The sequence below is a fragment of the Apostichopus japonicus genome, chromosome 17 (assembly GCF_037975245.1).
Source record: "Apostichopus japonicus isolate 1M-3 chromosome 17, ASM3797524v1, whole genome shotgun sequence".
NCBI classification, from domain to species: Eukaryota; Metazoa; Echinodermata; class Holothuroidea; order Aspidochirotida; family Stichopodidae; genus Apostichopus; species Apostichopus japonicus.
The window spans coordinates 15907712-15929564 of NC_092577.1; the positions used below are offsets into that span (position 1 = coordinate 15907712).

General features: G+C 37.3%; 1 protein-coding gene and 1 pseudogene across 1 annotated transcript; one reads left to right on the forward strand and one right to left on the reverse strand.

Annotated features, from left to right (window-relative positions):
* Positions 1 to 2939: 2939 nt before the first annotated feature.
* Positions 2940 to 3167, reverse strand: LOC139957848 (U2 spliceosomal RNA; annotated as a pseudogene).
* A 7079-nt stretch (positions 3168 to 10246) lies between these two features.
* On the forward strand, positions 10247 to 17468 carry LOC139984620 (uncharacterized). The gene is made up of 5 exons (XM_071998572.1): positions 10247 to 10378; positions 10541 to 10674; positions 11045 to 11274; positions 11481 to 12137; positions 17431 to 17468. Exons 1-5 carry the CDS (start codon positions 10247 to 10249, stop codon positions 17466 to 17468), a joined length of 1191 nt encoding a protein of 396 aa, XP_071854673.1.
* The last annotated feature ends 4385 nt before the right edge of the window (positions 17469 to 21853 follow it).

Genomic DNA, 21853 nt, shown 5'->3' on the forward strand with positions numbered 1-21853 from the left:
CAAACAACACCTACAGGCAATTTTTAAGGTTTTAATGTACAACGGATTGAAAATATCTCCGAAAAAGTGTAGCATTTTCCAAAATTCAGTCCGATATATGGGACATTTGCTCTCAATAACCCCAGAAGGTGAGGCTTGTATCCAACCTTTGCATGACAGATGTGCAGCAATCAGGAACACACCGAAACCACACAATGTTAAGTCAGTAAGACGATTTGTAGGTGCAGTTAATTATGTGGCTTCATTTTTCCCAAATATTCAAGCACTTTTGAGACCATTACATCATTTGAGTCGTAAGAGTAAGGTATTTAAATGGACAGAGGAACATCAGTGTGCATTTCAAAGTATTAAAGAGTTGTTGTGTAATCCACCTATATTGCATATGCCACAGAAATGTGGTCGTTTTGTATTATATAGCGACACATCACGAGTAGCAACAGGATCATACCTGACACAAAGAGTTAATGGCAAAGAGAATATTATTGCATATTACTCTAAGATATTACCACCAGCATGTCAGAGGTATAGTGTAACTGAATTAGAAATGATGGGTCTATTTATTAATGTGACAGCATTCAAACATTTATTGCAAAATGTAGAATTTGAGTTGTTTAAGTCAAAACAAGAACCAGCAACTTCACGCTTACGTAAGCTTCTGTTCAAATTGTCAGAATTTACATTCAAGGTTGGTTATAAGAAAGGCTCAGAATTGGTTGTGGCAGATTATTTGTCTAGAGCACCACAGGAATTCCACTCTGAAATGTTCTTATGAGGATTTTTCAACTCTACCTAAGGAGACATTTAATCCAATCATGACAAGGTCAATGGCAAGGTCAATGGGAGTCAAAGTTCCAGATTTGTTTCCGAATAAAGTCACAAAGGAGTCTAAGCAGGATTCCCCAGCCAAAGTATCAACAAATAGAGTTAATAGGACATCCATTCCTAAGGCAACACATTCTAATGAGCATGTTACACAGAGACCACAATCTGAGTCACAGAAGAGGACTACACCAGTAATTTCTACTGATAAGAGAGAAACATATATTCAAAGGCCTACTATTACTATGCCGAGTGAAAATAGACATACATTTAGCCCTGATATATTAGTTGTGCCAAATTTTACAAGTGTTTCTCAACCTTCAGAGCCAAGATTAGTGGATCAGAATAGACATAGAGTGCAAGAGGTAATCAGAGAACCACCACCAGAATTATTTGCTCAGCCAAAGCCAGTCATAACAAACATTGATCATTTGGTTACAGGGCACATTCCAAAACAAAAGGAATTGAATAAAGTCATGAAGGCAATTCAAGGAAAGCTGATCAAAAACTATGATCTGCCATTTGATGTAAAAGAGTTGCAAATTCAACAACAAACTTGTCCTTATTATAAACCAATTTATGATTTTCTTGCACATGACATTATTCCAAGTAATGTTAAGCATGCTAGAACTGTTCGTTCTCAAGCAGAGGATTATTTGTTATGTAATAGTTTGTTATTCAGGATATTTTTGCACGAGACTAATGATGCTAAGATGACTCTTCAGTTAGTCGTACCTGAGACTATGGTGGAACAAATAATATCTCGATATCATGATGACTTGTTAAGTAATCATCAGGGTGTAATGCGTACATATTTGACCATTAGACAGCATTTCTATCTGCGCAATATGTTTCAACGCATCAGTAATTATATTCAGGCATGTCTCCGTTGTCAAGAATTCCGTAAGAAACCGGACAAATTGAGACAATATCATGCTCGCATTCCTGATTCTTATCGTCCTTTTGACAGACTTAGTCTGGATTTCAAGACTATGCCCACAACGGCTACAGGATTTAAACATTTGATGGTTGTTTGTGATGAGATCACTAGATTTGTTGTATGTGTTTCTCTTTAAGACTCTTGATGCTGAAACAATATGTGAAGCATTATTGCAGAGGGTAGTCACAACCTTTGGTCCACCGTCTTCTATTATAAGTGATGCGGCAGCTTCTCTTACAGGAAAATTAGTGGAGCTCTTAAGTAAGGCTTTAGGCATTGAACAAAAGTTCATCAGTGTAAACAATCATGGAAGCTTACAGGTTGAAAGACACATTCAGACTCTTTCAAATTTCCTCAAAGTGAACTTAAATCAGTTTGGTACGGATTGGGTACGATTTGTCCCAACATCAGCCTATGCATATAACACATTTTCCTCTCCTCAGTTGGGTAGCTATAGCCCATTTGAACTTGCATTTGGACGTAAGCCGCCAAATCTGACAAATTTATCGTTCAATCCAATGGCAGGATTATCACAATCTCATGGAGAATATGCTGCATTGTTAAAGAAACGATTTGATCATTTGTCAAGGGTAATGTTGGTCTTACAAAAGAAGCAACAAGATGCTCAAAATGTTAAGATAAGTGCAAAACTGGACAAAGGTGCAATTTATTCAACGGGTCAATTAGTGTATCTGTATAAGCCAACGTCTTCCTCCTTGACTGCAAACTCTCGCAAAATTGCTGCAGAATGGTGTGGACCACTAGTGATCCATCAAGTTTTAGATAGGACTCATTATTTGTTGGCCACTCTCAAAGGAGAAATTCTTAGTGATGTATTCAATTATAACAGGCTTAAACCATGTTTTGTAAGAGCATCTTCTGAAACTAAGAATATCACCAACATTCAGAAATTGCGAAATGTCTTGAAAACGAAGGGTTCATCAAGTGAAAAGGTTGCTCGAATGAGAAATGTTTTGAGTAGTAACACTTCTAATGCAGAAAATGTTAATGTCATGCAAGATGCACATATTGAGTTTCATGATGAGTTTGGTAACATTTTGCCAGGGGTAACTTCAGATCACATCATGTGTCTTATGACCACTAAGCCAATGAATGTTGCATCCTTTTTAGAGAATAGAGCACATAATGAAGGGTTAGCACTTCCATATCCTTCCATGAAAGATAGCATATTTAGGCAAAAGAAAGTTTTTGCAAATACTTTTTTAAGAAAAAGTCACCCAGGAAAGAACCTGGGCACGAAAACCAAACTACCAAACGACTGATCCGCTCTCAGCCCCAGTCCCCTTGCATCGGGACTGTGACTGTGTGATCATCGTCAGGTGTGTATCACCATTCCCTAAGGGAACAGATACTACACATGATCTTAGCCAAAAGGCCGAGAAGCATTTTTGCAAATGCTCCACAAGGAGACATGAAAGTCAAACGTGCTCGATACAAATTGGGTGAATTACAGGTTCTGGTCACCTATCAGACACCATGTTTTCCAACAGGCTTTAAGAGTCATGATTTTTGGTGGAATGTAGGAAAATATTCCAACACAGGGGAAATAATAAATTTTCTCCATGAAAAGGGATTGAACATTACAGGCAGTCCAAGCAGGATGTTGCAAACATTATATGGTTAGAATGTGTAACTGCATATTGCTTTAAGTTCAGATGAACAGGTGTTTTACCCACAATTGTATGAATGGAATGCGTCATTGCAATTACCTGCATACCTATTAAGTGGAAGTCATTGTACTGTATGGTGTAACAATATAAGCTTTATTGTTAAAAACATCACCAAGTGACCTAGTTTCATCTTTTATAACAAATGTGTAATGAGTATACCTTATTTCTCCTTATGAATTCGTTCAAACGTTTACCCGGCAATTAGAACATATCCGGAATATTAGCAACATGGGTTTTCATATATTGAGAAATATTTTAAGGATATTTACATTGCATCATTTATGTTATATTGAAGTAAATTTCATCATGAAGTTTAAAAGACAAGATGTTAAGTATTATGGAAATTTTAAGAAAGATTTGTTGATGTCATAGTCTATGGGGTCTCTTTTATGGTATGGAATATCTAGTACTTTGGTACTTTACTAGATCATTTCGGAGTGCATACCTAGGGTCACCATGCTATCGAGTCACATTTTGTTGATTTTCTTGAAGTGGATGTATATGATTCACAAGGTTTCAAAGCAGTTTTGAAACTACTGTATGCCTTCATTAAAGAGGAGGTACTTTGTAAATGAGTTTGTAATATTTTAAGGTTCTTTTTTAATGTACGATTTTTTTTTATGGAACGCTGAGGTGTTCTGTTCAGTTAAAAGATAACTAAGTCTAGTATTCTCTGATCTCTCCCCAATTCACGGCATGATTTCACTTTTGATATGTATGTATTATTGATGTATGAAATGCATAAATGTATTTTGTAAGAGATATTGCATATTTTGCTGTGTCATGTAACTTTCAGATACCTTAGTTATATCTCTTTTTTTTTAGATTACATATGATGTCATCAATATTGAAGAGGTACACAAAAAAATTTTCATGCAGATAGTGTCAATGTATATAACATATGATCATTTTTAATAATTCGTAACCAAGATGTTAACCTTTGAGATATATGAAGACCATTTATTGAGGTCAATGAATATTAGTGAATGTGGTTACAGTACACTACCTTTTTGAGATTATGATAAGTTAAAGCTGCATGATGTTAAAATTTTGGAGTATCCAAAAATTTTAAAAGATTGAGGGGGATGTTATGAAATAGTAATACCATCTCTTTGATGTTACCGAAAAGCTCCATCGAGATACCTTACAGGCCTCTTATGTATTTTATCTAGGTCATGGATTCAGTTTTCCCACGAGAAGTTTTTAACTATCTTATTGAATCTTGGTACAGGGCCTTTTCCCAAAATAGATTCCATTATGTCTGTGGAACATTCGAGAAGGTTCTCTCACGTGGTATGGAAGTTTCCATAGAAAGGGGATGGACTTCCAAACTCCCAACCAATCAGGGCAGATCAGTGCCAGCGCACTTATTTTTATATCGTTAAGTTAATATAGGATGGTCAGGTTATTGGCTGCCTTCTGATTATGCGCAGAGGGATTTGATAGAAGTAAGGTATAAAAGAAAAAGGAGGCCGAAAGTTTACGCACTTGGTCAGCAAATTTATCACTCCGCCGAAAGTTCATCACTTCCTCTAATTGCGTAATTGACGGAGTCAAGTCAAGTCAAATCATTGTAATTTAGTTTTATTTGTAAAGAGAATCGACAGAGAAGAAATTATACCGAATCATTAATCAAATCCTATCTCGTCAACTTGTTTTTTGTGTGAACTCATTGTTTTCTTCCGTTCGAGACATCTCCTGAAGAAGCATAAATACGGCATCAAGATATCCCAGTACCTTTCTATCGCGAGTTCCGATATAGTTTTACTATCGGAGGAAGCGGGCTCGACACAATATTACACTATGAGCCCATTCGATATCTTTTTCATTGACCTCCAATCCCATCAAATCCTTTACAATTTCCTTTATAATCAAGCACTCAGAAGACCTTAATTCAACTGCTTCCGGAATACCAAAGAAAATCGATTTCTTACGACGTGATCGATTTTCTAACATCTGAACTTTAGAAAAAGAATCGAACTCTCTGCCATTGATAGTTTTTCATCTATTTTAGTTACCCCTGTCTTATCTGCATTTAGCTTATAATCAGCTTTAATCTTCTCTACAGCATTCTCCATAAACTGAACCGACTCTGCCATATCGGTAATCGCCCCATTCATCGACTTCAGCTTCTCCTCCATCATTAAAAGTCGTTGATTCAAAGTATTTCATTGTTTAGGCATAGCTTGTAACTACATACAGTCCAGTTTCTCGTCCACTGTTCTGCTTGTTTTCTCTTTGTTCGTAACTAACTAATGTACTTCACGGTTAATATAGTGTCCTTCGTTGGGTCTCGTTACTATACAAGGACGTCACGAGCATTGTTAACGGATTAACTTCTGGTCCCTTCCCGGTTCGAAGGGGAGTCTGTCAGGGTTGTCCCCTCTCCCCGTTGTTGTATGTTCTCTTCAGCGAAACGCTCAGTACCTCGCTGGACAGATGCTTGGGTTTTCGACCCTTCAATGTACCGGGTGGGGCTAGAGTTAAATGCGTGCAGTATGCCGATGACGTCACTTGTATTGTCTTGGACCTCGCCTCCTTCAAGCCTTTATCGAAGGTTTTGGCCACCTTCCAAGAGGCTACTGGTACCAGACTCAACAAGTCCAAGACCAAAGGGCTGCGTTTAGGAGGTTGGCGCGGCCAACGCCTCCCGTTCGATGGTACTTGGTCAGATGTCATGATCAAGGTAAACGGCATCTGGCTAGGTTATGGTGCCCCGGAGGCCACCACTTGGGCCGAGAAGGCTGATCAGGTGGAGGCTAGACTCGACACATTCAGTCACAGGTGGTTCTCCCTCCCTGGGAAGGTTAGTTGTTAATAGTTTTATTGTTCCTCTCCTTTGGTATCCTGGTACGGTGATCGCCGCACCGGATCATGCCTTGGTGCGATTGGAGAGGATAATTTTTTTATTTCATTTCGGAAAAGCGCAAACCAAACCTTGTGAAAAGGACCGTTCTGTATAAGACCCCCTTGAGCTGTGGGCTTGGTTTGGTCCACCTACCATCTAAACTGTGCTTTCTCCTCTTGAAAGGTGTTTTTGTTCTTTTTGAGAATCCTTCGTTTCCCTTTGCCTTTTTTGTTAGGTTCTGGGGTGGGTTTCTTTTTCGACACCGCTGGCCCGGATCCTTTTCCAATAACCAGCCAAAGGCGACACCGACACGCCCTTCTGGGGTGTATACTCAGATTGGTGACTCACTTCGTAGAATCAAAGAGGAGGGTGGGCCACATGTTCTGCTTAACGTGGCCCCCTCTGTGTTATACCCACCATTGTTTCGTTCAATGCTCGCGCATGTGTGCCCGTCGGCTTGCCAAACCGCCATCTCTCCAGATGTGTGGCGGTCTGTGTGTTGTAAGTCACTAGATAGCCGTCTCCGGGACTTGGCGTGGAGGATTGCTCATCACTAACCATTTTCGCCTAGTCAGGTGGCGATTAGGTGATGGGATTTGTCCCCGTATGGGTTGTAAAGCCGTCGAGACTATGCAACACCTTTTGCTGGAGTGTCCCTTTGTCCGGTTGGTGTGGGAATGGTTTCACGACTTCCTTATTGGTGTTATTGGTTGCACACAGTGGGCCATTAGTAGTGATTTTGTTTGGTATGGTTTGTTGCCCCTGTGTGCCCAACCTGGGTTAGGGATCTGCTGTTGTTGTTTGCCGCTGTCATCAGGAGACACATCTGGAACAGCAGATGCTGCGTAGTTTTCGATGGGGACGTCTGGAGGGCAGAGGATGTTGCCCCCCTCGTGCAAAGTGACATTAGGTTGCGCATGGGACATGCACGGCTTCCCGACACTGCCTTTCGTAGACGCTGGCGCAAGCCTGTCGTCTACTATCGGGACGGCGTTCCCCGGATGAAATTTCGAGTGAGTTAGTTGTGTGGTCGTTAAATAATATGGGTTGCTTTGAGTTTTTCTGTTTGTGGTTTGGGGTCGGCTATTTGTAGTGTTTTATTTGTTTTGCTTCTGTTGGCCTTTGGGTACGTGTCCTTTTCGCGTCACGTTAAACGCTGCGTTAGTGAAAGATTTGTGTTTGTGGGTTTCAGTGGGGTTTTGGTTGTTGTTTTTACAGAGTGGTATTGGTTTTGTTTCTGTTGACCTCTGGTCCGTGTCCGTTTTCTTAGCACGTAAAAAGCACAATATAGTGTCCTGACGGAAATTATTCTGTCCAACAGTGTACAAGCATGGCATACGTATAGGCTATATAGCAATATAATGTACATTTTCATAGCCTATTTAAGCCTAGGTTAAACTCTTACGTTTTGTTTTCTTCTTTTCTTCAAAGCAGGGTTTCTGTATATGAAAATATCAAATTATGTACAGTTTCGCATCTATATCCGTACAGAGCGTCCATAACAATCATACACACGGATAAAAATATAAGACTACATATAAAGCAAATCAAACAGGAGCTGCGTTGACTGTGACGTTCCCCTAACGGCAGCCATCTTTCTTCTTTCAGCAGTCTTCATAGACACTGCTGTGACAAAATGGACTGCTGATGATTTACTGAGTCTAGCAACGTTAACAATTCGTGTTAGAACAACATTTGCTAACCGCTGAAACGTCTTTGGTCCAACCAAGTTCTTTGGGGAAAAAAGAAATCAAAAGTACTACACTAGAACCATGTTAACTGCGGTTGATTAAATCATGCCTAAGTGTGGACCATTTTGTGAAAACAAGTTACTTCCAATGCCAGTGTCTGCAGTGTAAGAACTTTCAATTACAGTTACCACGTGCATACCTCACAACTTTCCCTAACACAGAAAGCCGGTAGGCTAGTGCCAGTATACTACTGTACATCGGCCTAATTAAATTGCAACCCACAGTTTCACATGCCTTTTTGCATTCCCAGTGTACCCTAGGGAGGCCTATGTGACAACATATAAGCCTACAGTGCTTTCCTTTTCAAAACTCGTTTGTAAGAATTAGTTACACTAGAGTAGAGGATAACCTGTCTTATGATAATATTGTGGTGGTGATCAAGAAGAGAACCACGGTAAAATCATGATAATATGTCATTCAAAAGGTATTAGGTGAAAAAAATCGAGCAAACTAGTACTGGACCTACGCATATGTCAAATCAAAGGACCAATGGCCTATATTGCGTTTGGATTCTTAATGTACTACTTCTACTAGGGCCTAGTACTAGTTCAGCGAAAACAGTAGTTATCGCCTTCGTTATACTTGTTTGGTCACACTTAAAATGATGCATTAATTATGGGGAAGGTCTCTTCCTCTTCAATCTATTGATGCACCGTTCAACCCTCTGTTTGTCTTGACCATGTTCTGAGATTGGAATTTGCTAATTGGTTTGACGTGAAATGCACATGTAGCATTTCAAGGCGTTTTCATACCCCGTAGGAACTGACTTACTGGAAGTCGCTACGAACGCCATGTTGGTTTGACACTACTGTACAGACTAGCCTAGTTATATTTCGCGAAAACAATGACGGTAGTACTACAAAACAAACACGTTTCTCATCACCCCTGTAAAGAAGCATTTTTTAAATATTAACGAATGAATTTTCATCTATAATTGCGAGTCAAAGGCCAAGTTGTTGCCCTGTGAGAGCTACATATCCGTTCAGATACATTTTCTCTTGACGATGTTACTGTTTTCACGTCCACCCCTCGATGTGCGTCACAAACTTGATTACTGCCTAATGTAGCAAAAACTAAATAACATTACTCTGACATACTTTTCAGGCCCAGTCACACTATAGCGATTTTTTATCGGAATACTATCCGATTTTCCCAGAGGAATCGAAACAGCCAGTTTTTCGTTCGGGTCTTCTAGCCACAGTGATAAAGGACCTGATTTGCTATCTGTTGAGCCATTCCGATGTGGAATAGCCCTCCCCTAACTTTTGATATTGACTCCGTTTCCTTTTACCGGATAGCTATCCGATTTCTTTTCCGATTTTCATCGTTTTTCGATGTGACGTCACTTCATAATGTAGTCCGTTCCAGAACCCCTCAGATTTGGATTAGGTATTCGAATACTCCACTGCATTCATTACATTTACTACCACAAACCTCACTCTTCGTCCTAAAATCTGAAAAATCGGACCATATTCCGATAAAATACCGCTGTAGTGTGACCGGGCCTTAAATCTAATCATCTCTGTACACCTCATTAAACCATAAGCTGAATAAATAACATAATTGAAACTGTTTGCGCACAAACCGCCATTGTCTCCTTTCAACACAACAAGTAGGGAACACACAGACCAATACATGGCTCAGCCATTCAGCTCATTTGGCCCAGAGTAGGTCCTTTTTTGGCAGGTAAACTAAATCATCTCAAAATAACAATGTGTCGATGCAAGTAAGAAGGCCTAAAGAGCGCCATTGATGACTGACCTTAGCTATAGGCAAACAGATAGTGCTGAGATGGTAACTTTTGGGAAGTGCCATCCTCCGGCCTTCGCCCACACTAATTGGTGATGACATGAATACCTTTGGCTGTATTTCATTGGGGATGGGTTAATAAGCCAGTTCAGAGTTACTGCGGTGTAGTACAGGTCAAAGGCCACTGGGGTAGTCCAGTTGCTTATACTGATTACGTAAACTAAACAATACACACAACTGACGCTCAACGATCGCAAAATTTTATCTATCATTGGTGGTTTTCTACTGAAATTTCAAGATACAAGAATTTGTATGGAGAGCCCAACAACTATAGACGAATTTAAAATGTGGAAAGTCGAGAGACTAAAGCAGTTTCTGAAAAAAACCAAACCTCAAAGTGAGCGGAAGAAAGGATGAACTCGTGGCTTTAGCGTACGCCGCTGTGCACATGAACACACCGCAGGTAGCGGATGCGCGAGAAGAAAAAGCAACAGATTACAGTGCGATTTTGAACGTGGAGAACGAAGTGCTGCCTGACCCGTTCAAAGATCTTGAAAACGGATGGGAAGGAGAAGATTCTGTACGAAAATGGCCACCATGCATGTACTTCGATATTGCACAATATCTAAGTAACATAGACAATGTTGAGCTATGTCAAAGACTCATGTCTGATTATAAAGAAGAGAAGGCATATCTACCTGGAATCTGGTTGGCTTGGTGAAATGTTTGACCATGTAATGAGAAAAGCAAGTTCTGTTTGCTGAAAGCTGAGTGTAGGCCTTCTCAACGTATCAATAACATTTCATGGCAAGCTTGGATATGTCTTGAGAAATTGACAGGGAGAGTCATTCGTGGATATTGCACCTGTTTTGCTGGGTAAGTTACAGGAGTAGGCCTAGTATTTTAAGAAAATAACATCAGGTTATTTAGGTCATGGACTCATGGCATGTACAACAGTACATACGCTCATGAAGTATCTATATTTTGCCAATAAACAGGCCAAATAATACCCTAGCCTATCAAATGACAAGCAAATGAAACAAATTACTGGACAGAACTGCTGAAATTCAAGGAGAATTTGAAGCTGTAGGCTTACATAGACTTCACTATCAACATACATAGTACAAGTACACTTTTCAATTACTAACTGATTCTACTTCCATTTGTTTCGATATTGTTTTGTTGCCACACATGCTATGCAGCTATGTATTAGAAAATTCACTATATTGACCTATCATTATCATAGGCTTGGATCTTCCTGCAACCATATTGGAGCTATGCTCTTCAAGGTGGACCTGGCCTGGAGGACTGAAATCACCCAGCAGTCTGTCACAGAAGAACATTGCTCATGGAACCGCTATGGCGCGAAGAAACAGGTTGAACCAAAGAAAATACAGGACATGGCTTGGAGTAAAACTCATTTCTCAAAGCATGGTTCGTTCATATTACTTAGCCAAATATCTCAGGGATTCAATAGTGATCACCAAATTTGAATAAGAGAAAATTGGAACCCCAAGAGTGAAATTGCTTGGGCAGAAATACACTTAAAAGTATGGTTGAAATATATATGCGTGAATGGCATAGTTCTGATTTTTTTTTTTCACCTTAGGTATACAGTCACCTATCAACCCCTGCGGAGCGATAACTCGTCAACCCCACTCACAAACGGAACAAGTTGTGAGATTTGGATACATTAACAAATGTACTGATGCCCACTTGTCCAGAAGTCTGCTTCTTGCAGTATGCAAATGAAGGTAGGCAGGTTCCTGAATATACTCCTGAAAGCGACTTCAATGTGTCTGGGTCATGGGAAGTCTCATCTACGCCACACATTCCATCAAGCCTAGCCAGACTTGCGTCCAATTATGAATCTGCCGAAGCTTTACTACAGTACCTCCCAACTCTGAGCGGTGATGATGTAATCCACATCGAGACTGAAACCAGGGGCCAGGCCAACAACCCAACCTGGATAGCTCAGAGGAAGGACAGGATAACTGCATCCAAGGTCCATTCAGTTATCACTCGTGTGAGGACTATTAGGGCGTCCGAGACTGAAGTAGACACTTCAAGGTTGGTGAAACTAATTTCAGGTACGACTCCACTGAATCCTGATCTACCCGCACTGAAATATGGCAGAGAGATGGAAGGGCAGGCCCTGGTTTGTGGCCTTTTTGTATACCCAAAGCATATTTACTTGGCAGCCACTCCAGATGGTATTGTGACCTGTGAGTGTTGTGGAACCGGTCTTCTTGAGATTAAGTGTCCTCTCTCTTCAGCCCACACAGTTCCATCAGCTGAGTGTCTTCCATACTTGATGGAGGACAACACTGGTAACACTGGTAAGTTCAAATGCAGCTTGGTGTAACTAAGAAGAATTGGTGTGATTTTTTGGTATTCTCAAGTCATGGATATGTTAGAGAGAGGATAGTTTTTGATGAACAGATCTGGCAGGAGATTTTAATGTCCACAAATTGTTTTTTTTTTATTCAGTTGATGTACACACACTTGTTGGCAGGAACAGTGAGCCAGTTTAGCATAAGTTGCACGTCACACAGCAAAGTTAAGGGAGTTATTTACTGACCCATTCACCATTTAATAATTAAGTCTTTTAGTTGGCAGTCTCATGGAATAAAACTGATGACAGAAATAATGTTAAAATCGCATTTATTGACTACTTACTAATAGACTCAGTTTGTAACATGTGACACCTGAACATACTTTCGCAGAGTTTATGGGAAAAACAAAACATATAGAAATTTAAGGCACAAGCTTGAGATGGCTCATGGTGAATACTGTTGTTTATAACAATTAGTTTACACACTTATGAAAGAATGAATGGAAGGAATAAAAATGCATAGAAATTAAAGTTGAACACTGGCACTTTTCAATGTTCTAATGCACATGTATGGCACTTGATGTCTAACGGTAAATAAAGTTAAATAAAATATGTAACATGGAAAATATAGGAATGCATACACTTAATGTGAATATTTCTTGTATGCACCTGAAGGTGAAATGAAGGTTTCTATAAAAAGGATTAATGGAAAAGAAGTGAAATTCCAAACTATATAGTTATAGCTCTCATCTGAAAGAATAATACTGTCAGGGAAAATAAAAATGAAAAGAAGGAATGGAAGGAATAAAAATGCATAGAAATTTCAGTTGAACACTGGCACTTAGATAGATTGTAGTTGGCTTTCGTGGAGTGCAGACGTGTTTCGCTCTCCATCTGATAACAGCTATTTCTTCACTGTACACACAGAAAAGAATGTGGGTAAATAAACCCAAATAAGTGAGTACATCTTGTCTTCCAAACTACACAAATAAAATGGGTAAGATTAGTGTTCATGAGTACTTTTACTATATGCAGTGTTTACACTTAAACACAGGTAACATCGGTATTTTAAGGTGTTGATGAGTACCTTTAACTGTGTATTGTTTACATTGAAACAAGTGTTTAGAATCACTCGTCCACAGTTCCAGCGATTTTCTGTCTCCCAAACGAAACAACATGTTTATATTTAGGAACCAAGAGTACTTCTTTTAGATAATAAGTTTATTCCTACTCTATCCTTATGAGTATTTCTACGATAAATGCAATAACCAAACAGTAAAAGGAGCATTTCTGTTTCCATTTGTTTATTTTCTCAAACTCAAACAATAACTCGACAACTTAGCATGGTTATAGTGTATAGACCAGGAAAATGTCCTTAAACAGAAAATAAATAACATTTTATGGATTTTCCAAAAATGTAGATGGGTCGTGAATTTCTTTCCACACTTAAAATACTTTTTGATAAATATAACGAAACTCTTCTATTGCAGACCTTTTTGGGACTTATAGGGTGGTTAACTTGCCTCCCCCTTTCTGAGGACCCTTGAGCTATGTTTTAAAACATTACTTTATCACTGGTAGAATTTAAAATGTATATATTGATATGCTGATATGACATAATATTTAAAAAAATACTAGTGGTACAAAAATCTGAATGGGTCATAGAACCAAAGATTCTAATAATAGCCCCCATTTTAACTATACCTCAAACCATGTTTTCTAGCTCCATGATAAAACACCATAAATCCAGCCCATTCTGGATCAGCTCCTGCTTTGATAGAATTCTGAAATATGCCATACTGTTAACAAGCAACGACTCAGCTGTAATATCACACTTTCCTGATGTTTAATCTTTTTTATCTCATCCAATACCTCTCTTTTCCTTTTAACTACCTGGCATTGTCTTATGAAATCAAAGTAGATATGAATTATTTGAAATGGAATGAAGCATCATGCGTTTGAATGCATAACTCGGAAAAGTTGTGCATGCATGGATCATAACATGTTTCAGTCCTCTATTAACAGGAAAAGTCTTTAGAACATGTACTTAAAATCCTGCAACTAAAAACAACAATAAAAAATTGAAAAAGAAAGATCCCTGAAAATATAAATCTAGCTTATTGAAAATGTTGAGTCAAACAACTTTTTGCATTTCATGTCAGCCTCTCTCATGAACCTTAGTTGGAATGGTACAACTTACACAAGGATCTGTGATAATGAACTTAGAACGAACCAGTACAAAAGATTAAAGTATACCACAGAAACAATGATTGAAAATACATCTATAACAATATCGTCATACAAACGCCTTTGTTGGATAGTATTCATTTCTACTGTCTTTTCATCACCAAGCTTTCTAATAAACGTCTAAGATACCTGTAAGGCTATTCTACCTGCACATATGAGAACCTGGAAATGATTATAATACCAGAATCCATTAAGAATATCCTTTCTATCACTTACAGTTCTAGAGATATTTTAGAGGATAGAAAAAGCTGAGATTATGAATCTATTTTCAAGAAACATTCTGGACTTGTGTTCATGTTATCTGGAAAGACTATACTGTAGTTTAGAAGGTAGGTTAAGTATGTTGTCCTGTTCAGAAGATGAAAATTGATGCAAAAATAACTTATAATTATTATATGTCCAGAAGCATATCACATCACAGAGACAGCATATGGAAAAATTCTTCATTCAATTTGAAAGAAATTTATACTATTTCCATAAATTTGTGACTTTTTAAATTCAACCCCCTTTCATTGAAATTTATGAAACATTTGTAAATCTACATTTTCTGAGATTGTCATTTTTGCAGTAAAGCACATCAGATTATGCACTTTTCATCAAGGTTCTATAACTCTTTATGAAAATTTCCTCTATTTTGAAGACATTTCTAATAATATGAAAATGAAGAGAGCTGACACAGTCCAAAAAGTGATTTCCAAAAATGTACCTCATAATTAAAAGGAAGTAAGATGTGAACTACCCTACAGTACTTAACAACACAAATTTCTCACAATTTTTTGTCCGTTTAATGTCCATGATGACATTCTACAGAATGTCAGATATAACATGTCCTTGTACCTGTGGTAATATCTGAAGTTAAATAAAAGTATGTTGCAACAAGAGCCCCCTGTAAGTCATCAGAGGTTTTATAACTTTTCCTAAAACTAATTACTTATAATTAAATGAACAAAAAGGTAAGTGTGAACTTTCAACTACCGTATTACAGCACTTTAAACTTTTGCAGGTCTGTTGACAATTTTCTTAGGATTTTGTGTCCCTGTTTCGCAAAATATCTTTAGTTTATACATGACACAAAGTTGCCACTGAAAGTCATCAGTAGTTGTATAACTTCATTCAACAATAAAGGAACTATAACTTTTCTTGAAACTAACATCAACGTGAACAAAAGAGTAAGTAAGGTGTGCAGTTTCAGATTCCAGATTAAGGCACCTTAAAGATTTTGAGGGCTGTTGAAAATTTTCGTGGGATTTTGATTCCCTGTTCAATGTCCAAGATGACTATTTGCAGAAAGTCTAACAAAGATCCAGAGGTAGTGTACCTAATGTCAAATGCAAAGTATGATGCAACAAGAGCCAGCAGAGCGTCTGCATGATTGTCAGAACTGGAAATGTTACATCCTTCACAGATTATCTTGAAGCTTGTACAGGTCACAAAGTTGCCACTGTAAGTCATCAATGGTTTAATAACTTTCCTGTGGTCATGTAAATTAAACAGCATGAGACATAGTTAGAGTCAGAGATTAGGTGTGTACAAGCTTTTTTATAGCACATACAAGAAAAGCCATACCTTCATCTTAATGTATATAAATAAAATTAGGCACTTATGTACCATGTTTACATAAGCTAGTAACTTCAATACACCCACACGTGAAACAAAACGACAACCTGTTGTTGAAATAGAAAATCCAAATTTACCCTAAAGGCCAAAGAGTTGATACCACTGACGTTTGTAAAATCAATCACACCCAAACCGAATTAACACTTGATGTATGTGAAGTGCACAGATTACAAAATAGAAGTAGAATCATTTTGGTACGCTGATCAACCAGCCAAGGAACTGCACCACCATAAAATTGTCACCTCATGTTGCCAAGACATGCAAACACTGCCACTGAAAAAGAAATTAGTGGTAACCCCTAAGTAGCTTATGAAAAACATTTGCTGTGATCTTTTAAAGGCTAAAACGATTGTGCCAAGCAATCCTGGACAAAAGTAGTTGGCACACTTTTCCCTTCCACCCTCGTTAAATGTTGGAAGTCGTCTGAACATTATTGAAAAAAATTTCAGCTCCAACATTGAAGCGGGTGGAGGGGGAAATGTGCCAACAGTTATGTCCAGGATTGTCTGAGAAAATTGCATAAACGCTACCAGACCCTATATTGCAAACAAAAATGATAACAAAAATTATGTTCTCTTTAATAGAATTGACATGATAGTGGACTTAAAATTAAAAGACTTAACAGGAGAACCAGCAGATGTACAGGTTGACAGTTCTCATTCATCAAGGAGGACATGCGATTGTCAAAGTCAAGTTTGAAAATCCCCAGGTTTCATATCCCGCTTACAATCTACATCCTCTGCGATGTCCATTCTGTCAATCATGTCATTTAAAGTAAATAAATAAATGTATATGTAAATATATATGTAAATATATATATATATATATGTATATATATATATGTAAATATATATATATATATATTGTGAGTATCATACATCTAAAAGATATATGATTTTATCATTTCTCAGAAGGTGACTTACCAAGGTTGCCTCATCTTCCATCAGCAACTTTCTGTTTGATGAAAACACTGATGGCAACAGCCACGCTGCTGTAGCAATCTTGATGTCTAAATCAAAAAGCAAATAACATTACAGTTACTCATTTTTATCTCCATATTTCATCCTTTAGACTACTTAAGCTTAAGCTTAAGAAAAATCAATGCTGGCATTTTAATTTCCAAGTCATTGAGAGGAATGCACAATAGGAAAAGAAGATTGGTACCATTCATACCAGCACTATCCACCTCTCCCTACTACTCCATAATTAGAACTCCAGTTTGGTCTTTTGACTTCCTACATGTAAAAAGAAAACTGTCTAGTGAGACTTCTCAGGCCTTTAGTATGGCCCAAGGCTCTTTCATGAATTTAAGATATTTAATTATGATTTTCATTTTATTCTCTCCTTTAAACTTTAGAACCATATTAAAACGTTGATAAAGAAGATATTATCATTAAGATATTCACCATCTTTTGTTTCATCTTGATCCGCAGCTTCCAGTAATGTAACACCCTCATTTAAAAAGTCCTGATCTTCTTCATTTAACTTGTAATATAGAAGTGCTGGGTAGTATCGCATGAGCCCTTCTTTCATGGCTGTCTTAAGTCCCCCCCCCCCCTCTGCCTGTCACTCTTCCCAGCTCATTACAAACCTGGCGAAGAAAACAAAAACAAAATGGTCACATTTTTCCAGCCATGAAACAATTATCTGTTTATATAGTTGTGTAAAAGAATAGGAAAGTTTGGTGGCTATAATAGTTGCTTTACAGTAGAAAGTTCTATAATGATGACAAAAAAGGAAATCATTCCAGATGAAAATAGAACAATTAGAAATACAAATACATAATGGACAACTGTAGCACATGACAACAGTTGAATAGGGATAATTTACAGTTTGAATTAATGGTTACAGGCTGAGGAATTTCTCACATGGATTGAGCGGAAATAGTGTGGGAAAATTTGTGACTGAGAGGACCTCCTCATTGCTATTGTCTATTGTTAGCATACCTTACAGGCAGTACCTTACATACTGTACAGTAAGTTCACCTATTTACAACATTTTAATCAAATGCAGGAAATGGTGGTGACACATTGTATTTTGCAGTCTTTGTACCTTGTGATGAAAATCAGCCAAACTTCTGCGAAAATAACCGCCAAAAAATTCGACCAAATTTTATAAAATTTCAAATGATGATAAGCCAATATGGCATATCTGCAGGAAACTCACCTCTTGAAAGTTGAACAAATATGGATATTCATCTCTAATCATGTGAACAGATGGTCCATCTTTTATGAAGTTCCTCCTGATTGAAAATGTTAGCTCCATCGGTTTTGGAACTTTTTCCATATTGGGCTTTCTTTTCATCTTCTCATCTTTCATCCATCTGTGAGAGATTGTTACAAATGAACAAACAGAATATCACACTTCTAAGATCACTATACAAATACTACTACTACTTATGTGAGATTTTCTGTAGTATCAACCCAGACCAAATTTAGCAATGAAACATCACTACCACTTTTTTTGTGGTACGGGAAAAAAAACATTAAAAATGAAAGATTTCCTGACAAGATTTTCCAAATAATCGGCTGGAAAATATATAGTTCATGTGACCAAGTCTATGGAGCATAAAATATCATCTTTTTTCCCTCATTATTAACAATCATTCAGGCTCATTATCTGATATTTGTTGCTAATTTTAATATGTTTGGACCACTTTAAAAAATTTTGGGGGGGAGACCATATGGCCCCATATTACTATGCCACTGTGTACAAATGTTTATTTCTTCATGTATTAGATAAACATTATTTGAAAAAATTTGTTGACTACCCATCCCAGCCCAGTATCTGACTTACCCACAAATGTTAGGCTCAATTCAACTCAATAAAAGGAAAACAAACTTTGGCAAGAACAATGTCTCAGGGCAAATTCCAGTTGTGTGCCAAACATTATTTACAACCAGTGCTTAATGGCACTGGGGGGGGGGGGTAAACAACCTCTGATATGACATACACAAGGGAGGCACTTCAAGGGGTTAAAACGAGTTGTTCTGAATTGACCAACCTTGCCTATATTAAGCCTGCACTTTCAGGCAGGGGGATTTTTGCCAACTTTTCAAAGCTACGTTAAAGTCATGCAGTGAATACAAGAAATTCAAATTCATCAAAATAATCACATGATTACTTTTTATGTGTTTACCTTTGGTGTTCCGCTAGGGTTTTCTTGGTTTCACCAGCAGGTATACTGAGAGCATCTTTAGTTGTTATCTGCCTTTTCCTTGAGTAATCTCCACCTTTGGCTTCTTCTGGCTCCAAATGCTTCCGTTCAATTTATCTGATAAACGATGCCGCCACGCCATCTATGTAAGCAATAAAGATAATATAAGGATTTTATGAGCAGCATACTGTCTAACTGAAATACTAATTTTGAAAATTAATTTACAGGACTTTTTGAAGTGTTGTGTCCTCTTTAAGCATGATCCTTGACTTAAGCTGGCAGTTTCCATCTGGATATTGATTAGTATAAATGATGAAATAAAAATGGAGATCAAATCATGTACTTATTATTATCATGTGAACCTCATTATTGATGATCATCAAATGGAAACATTGTTTATCATGTTTCAACAAATGAGTTGAAATAGAAGAACACCCTTTACATGTTACACACTTCTGTAATTAGCATGGAACAATTTGTTTTCTGAATATTGATAAGCAATTCTTGAAAATATCTCAAATTGATTTGCATTTCATTAATGCAAGTTTACAATACCATCTCTGAAAAAATGATTGGCAAGATACTTATTTTCACTCATTATTTGTAGCTAATTGCTATGCTAATCTGAACAAATTGCCCACCCCCCCAGTCATTAAAGGTATAAAGACAGATAGGAGCAACCTATGCTAAAAAGATAACAAATGTGAAGAAAATCCTGAAAAACAAAAGAAAAATCATCAAATTGGTTAAAAATTGGCCATTATAGAGCTTTTCAAAGATTTTGCATAAAATTGGCATAAATTATGCAATTTTTTTATGTCAAAACAGGACAAGAGGTTATATTCTTATTGTGACCCTTTGTTTATGAACCACTTCTAATCTTCCTGATATACCCGATATGGTTCTTCTCCGGGGAATGTGCCCACTGGCATACCGGTAACCAATTTGAAACTTGAGAAGACATTTCGAGCAATTTTTAGGTTAAAGGATACATTATAAGGGATTACAAAGGTTTATCTAATATCTTCTTGTTTGCGTGTCACATTTTTGGAATACATTAAAAAAATGTGAAACTTTCATCGCTCATATCTTGAAAACTACACATGCTATTTTAAAAATTCAAAGACTGTCAAACTCAGAAGTTGTTATTCTATTCACTTGTAATTTCATCCCTATCTGTCCATATACCTTTAAAGTCCCTCAAATAATTTAATGCAGCACTTAATAACTTAAATAAAAGTTGACAGCTTAAAGATCACCCACTCTTGGCTTTGTAACCTAATTATATACACCATGATGAAAAGCAAATTTTATATGTAGTTTTTTATATTATACCTTAACAGCTTGGTTTAAAACTTTGAGGGAGTGCAATACAAGTGAGAAATAACCTACCCAGTTGTCACCAATAACGGAGGTCTCTGCTAACATCGGATACTTGCTCACAAGTAGTTTAGGAACTTCTTCATACTGTTTGGAACTTGGGTAGCTGAAATACAAACATCATGATATTGTAACAATGTATTCATGTATAAGGTTAGTGGACGGGGACAGTTTTATGCACATTTGGCAACAAGAGTCTACACTATCATTTTCTTGAGTGGATACAAAATTTGGGATTCCAGCAAATAATACAGTTAACGTAATATTTTGTTATATGCTTTATTTGAACAGAGTTAACTTGAATGGGTGATTCTTCCACTTAAACTGTTTTGCTTACAAAACATATCTAAATAAAAGGGAATATAACTGTTGTACAGTTACTAAAGTCAAGAATAGCCACATATGGCCCAAAATAAAAAACAAATTAAAACTTAGCTCAATCAAAAACTTCCATAACTGACAGCATCATATTCTGGGCAATTTTAGATGATTTACCAATAATGAAACAATTGGTGAAGAGCTTTAGGAGTATTTGGTGAAATGACAATGGAAATTAATATAAAAAGTGTTTATGAGAACTCTCATGCAAGGCACATACAAACTGATGAGATGGGAATTAGGGACTTCCGGGCCAGATAGTTTGATATGGCAAGAGTACAAATGCCTTGATTAGTGATAAGGTTCAGTTCAGAGGTTCTAAGATATATAGGAAATACAAAGCTAAGACTCATTTACATGGAATACTTCAGTCCTTTATGTAAAAGGTACAGAATTTCAATATCAGCAATTTAGATAATTGAGCTACATATTTGAACTGAATCATGTCCATAGTGTGGATTACCTAGCCATAAAATCAAATACATTTTCACATTTTAAAAAGTCAGCATTCTATTTCTATGAAACTTATCTGTTGGGGACCATACATGTACTGTGTATGTACACAGGAGCAAAATTTTTAAAACTGAGTGAAGAATATCTGTAAGGACTCTTGTGAACAAAAATGACGTCATCTCCTTAACTGGTTACTACAAAAACATAATCTGAGACCATTATTAAACATGTCTGTCAGCAATACAAAATGCTAGAAGCTTGGCTTGTCATCCACTGAGTAGGACTTGCATCTTACAATTCCTTCATCCCTGGTCCTTGCTGCCCTTGGGCCTGCTCTTTGTCAGATAGCAAAGATCGTCTTTGGCAGGTTGGTGAACTATTCTTATTTTGCTGAATTATCTCACAGCAATTGAAATAAAAACATTTTTGGAAGGATTTTTGCTGACCTTGTACCCAAATGGTACACCTTGTTATAACAGATATAAACA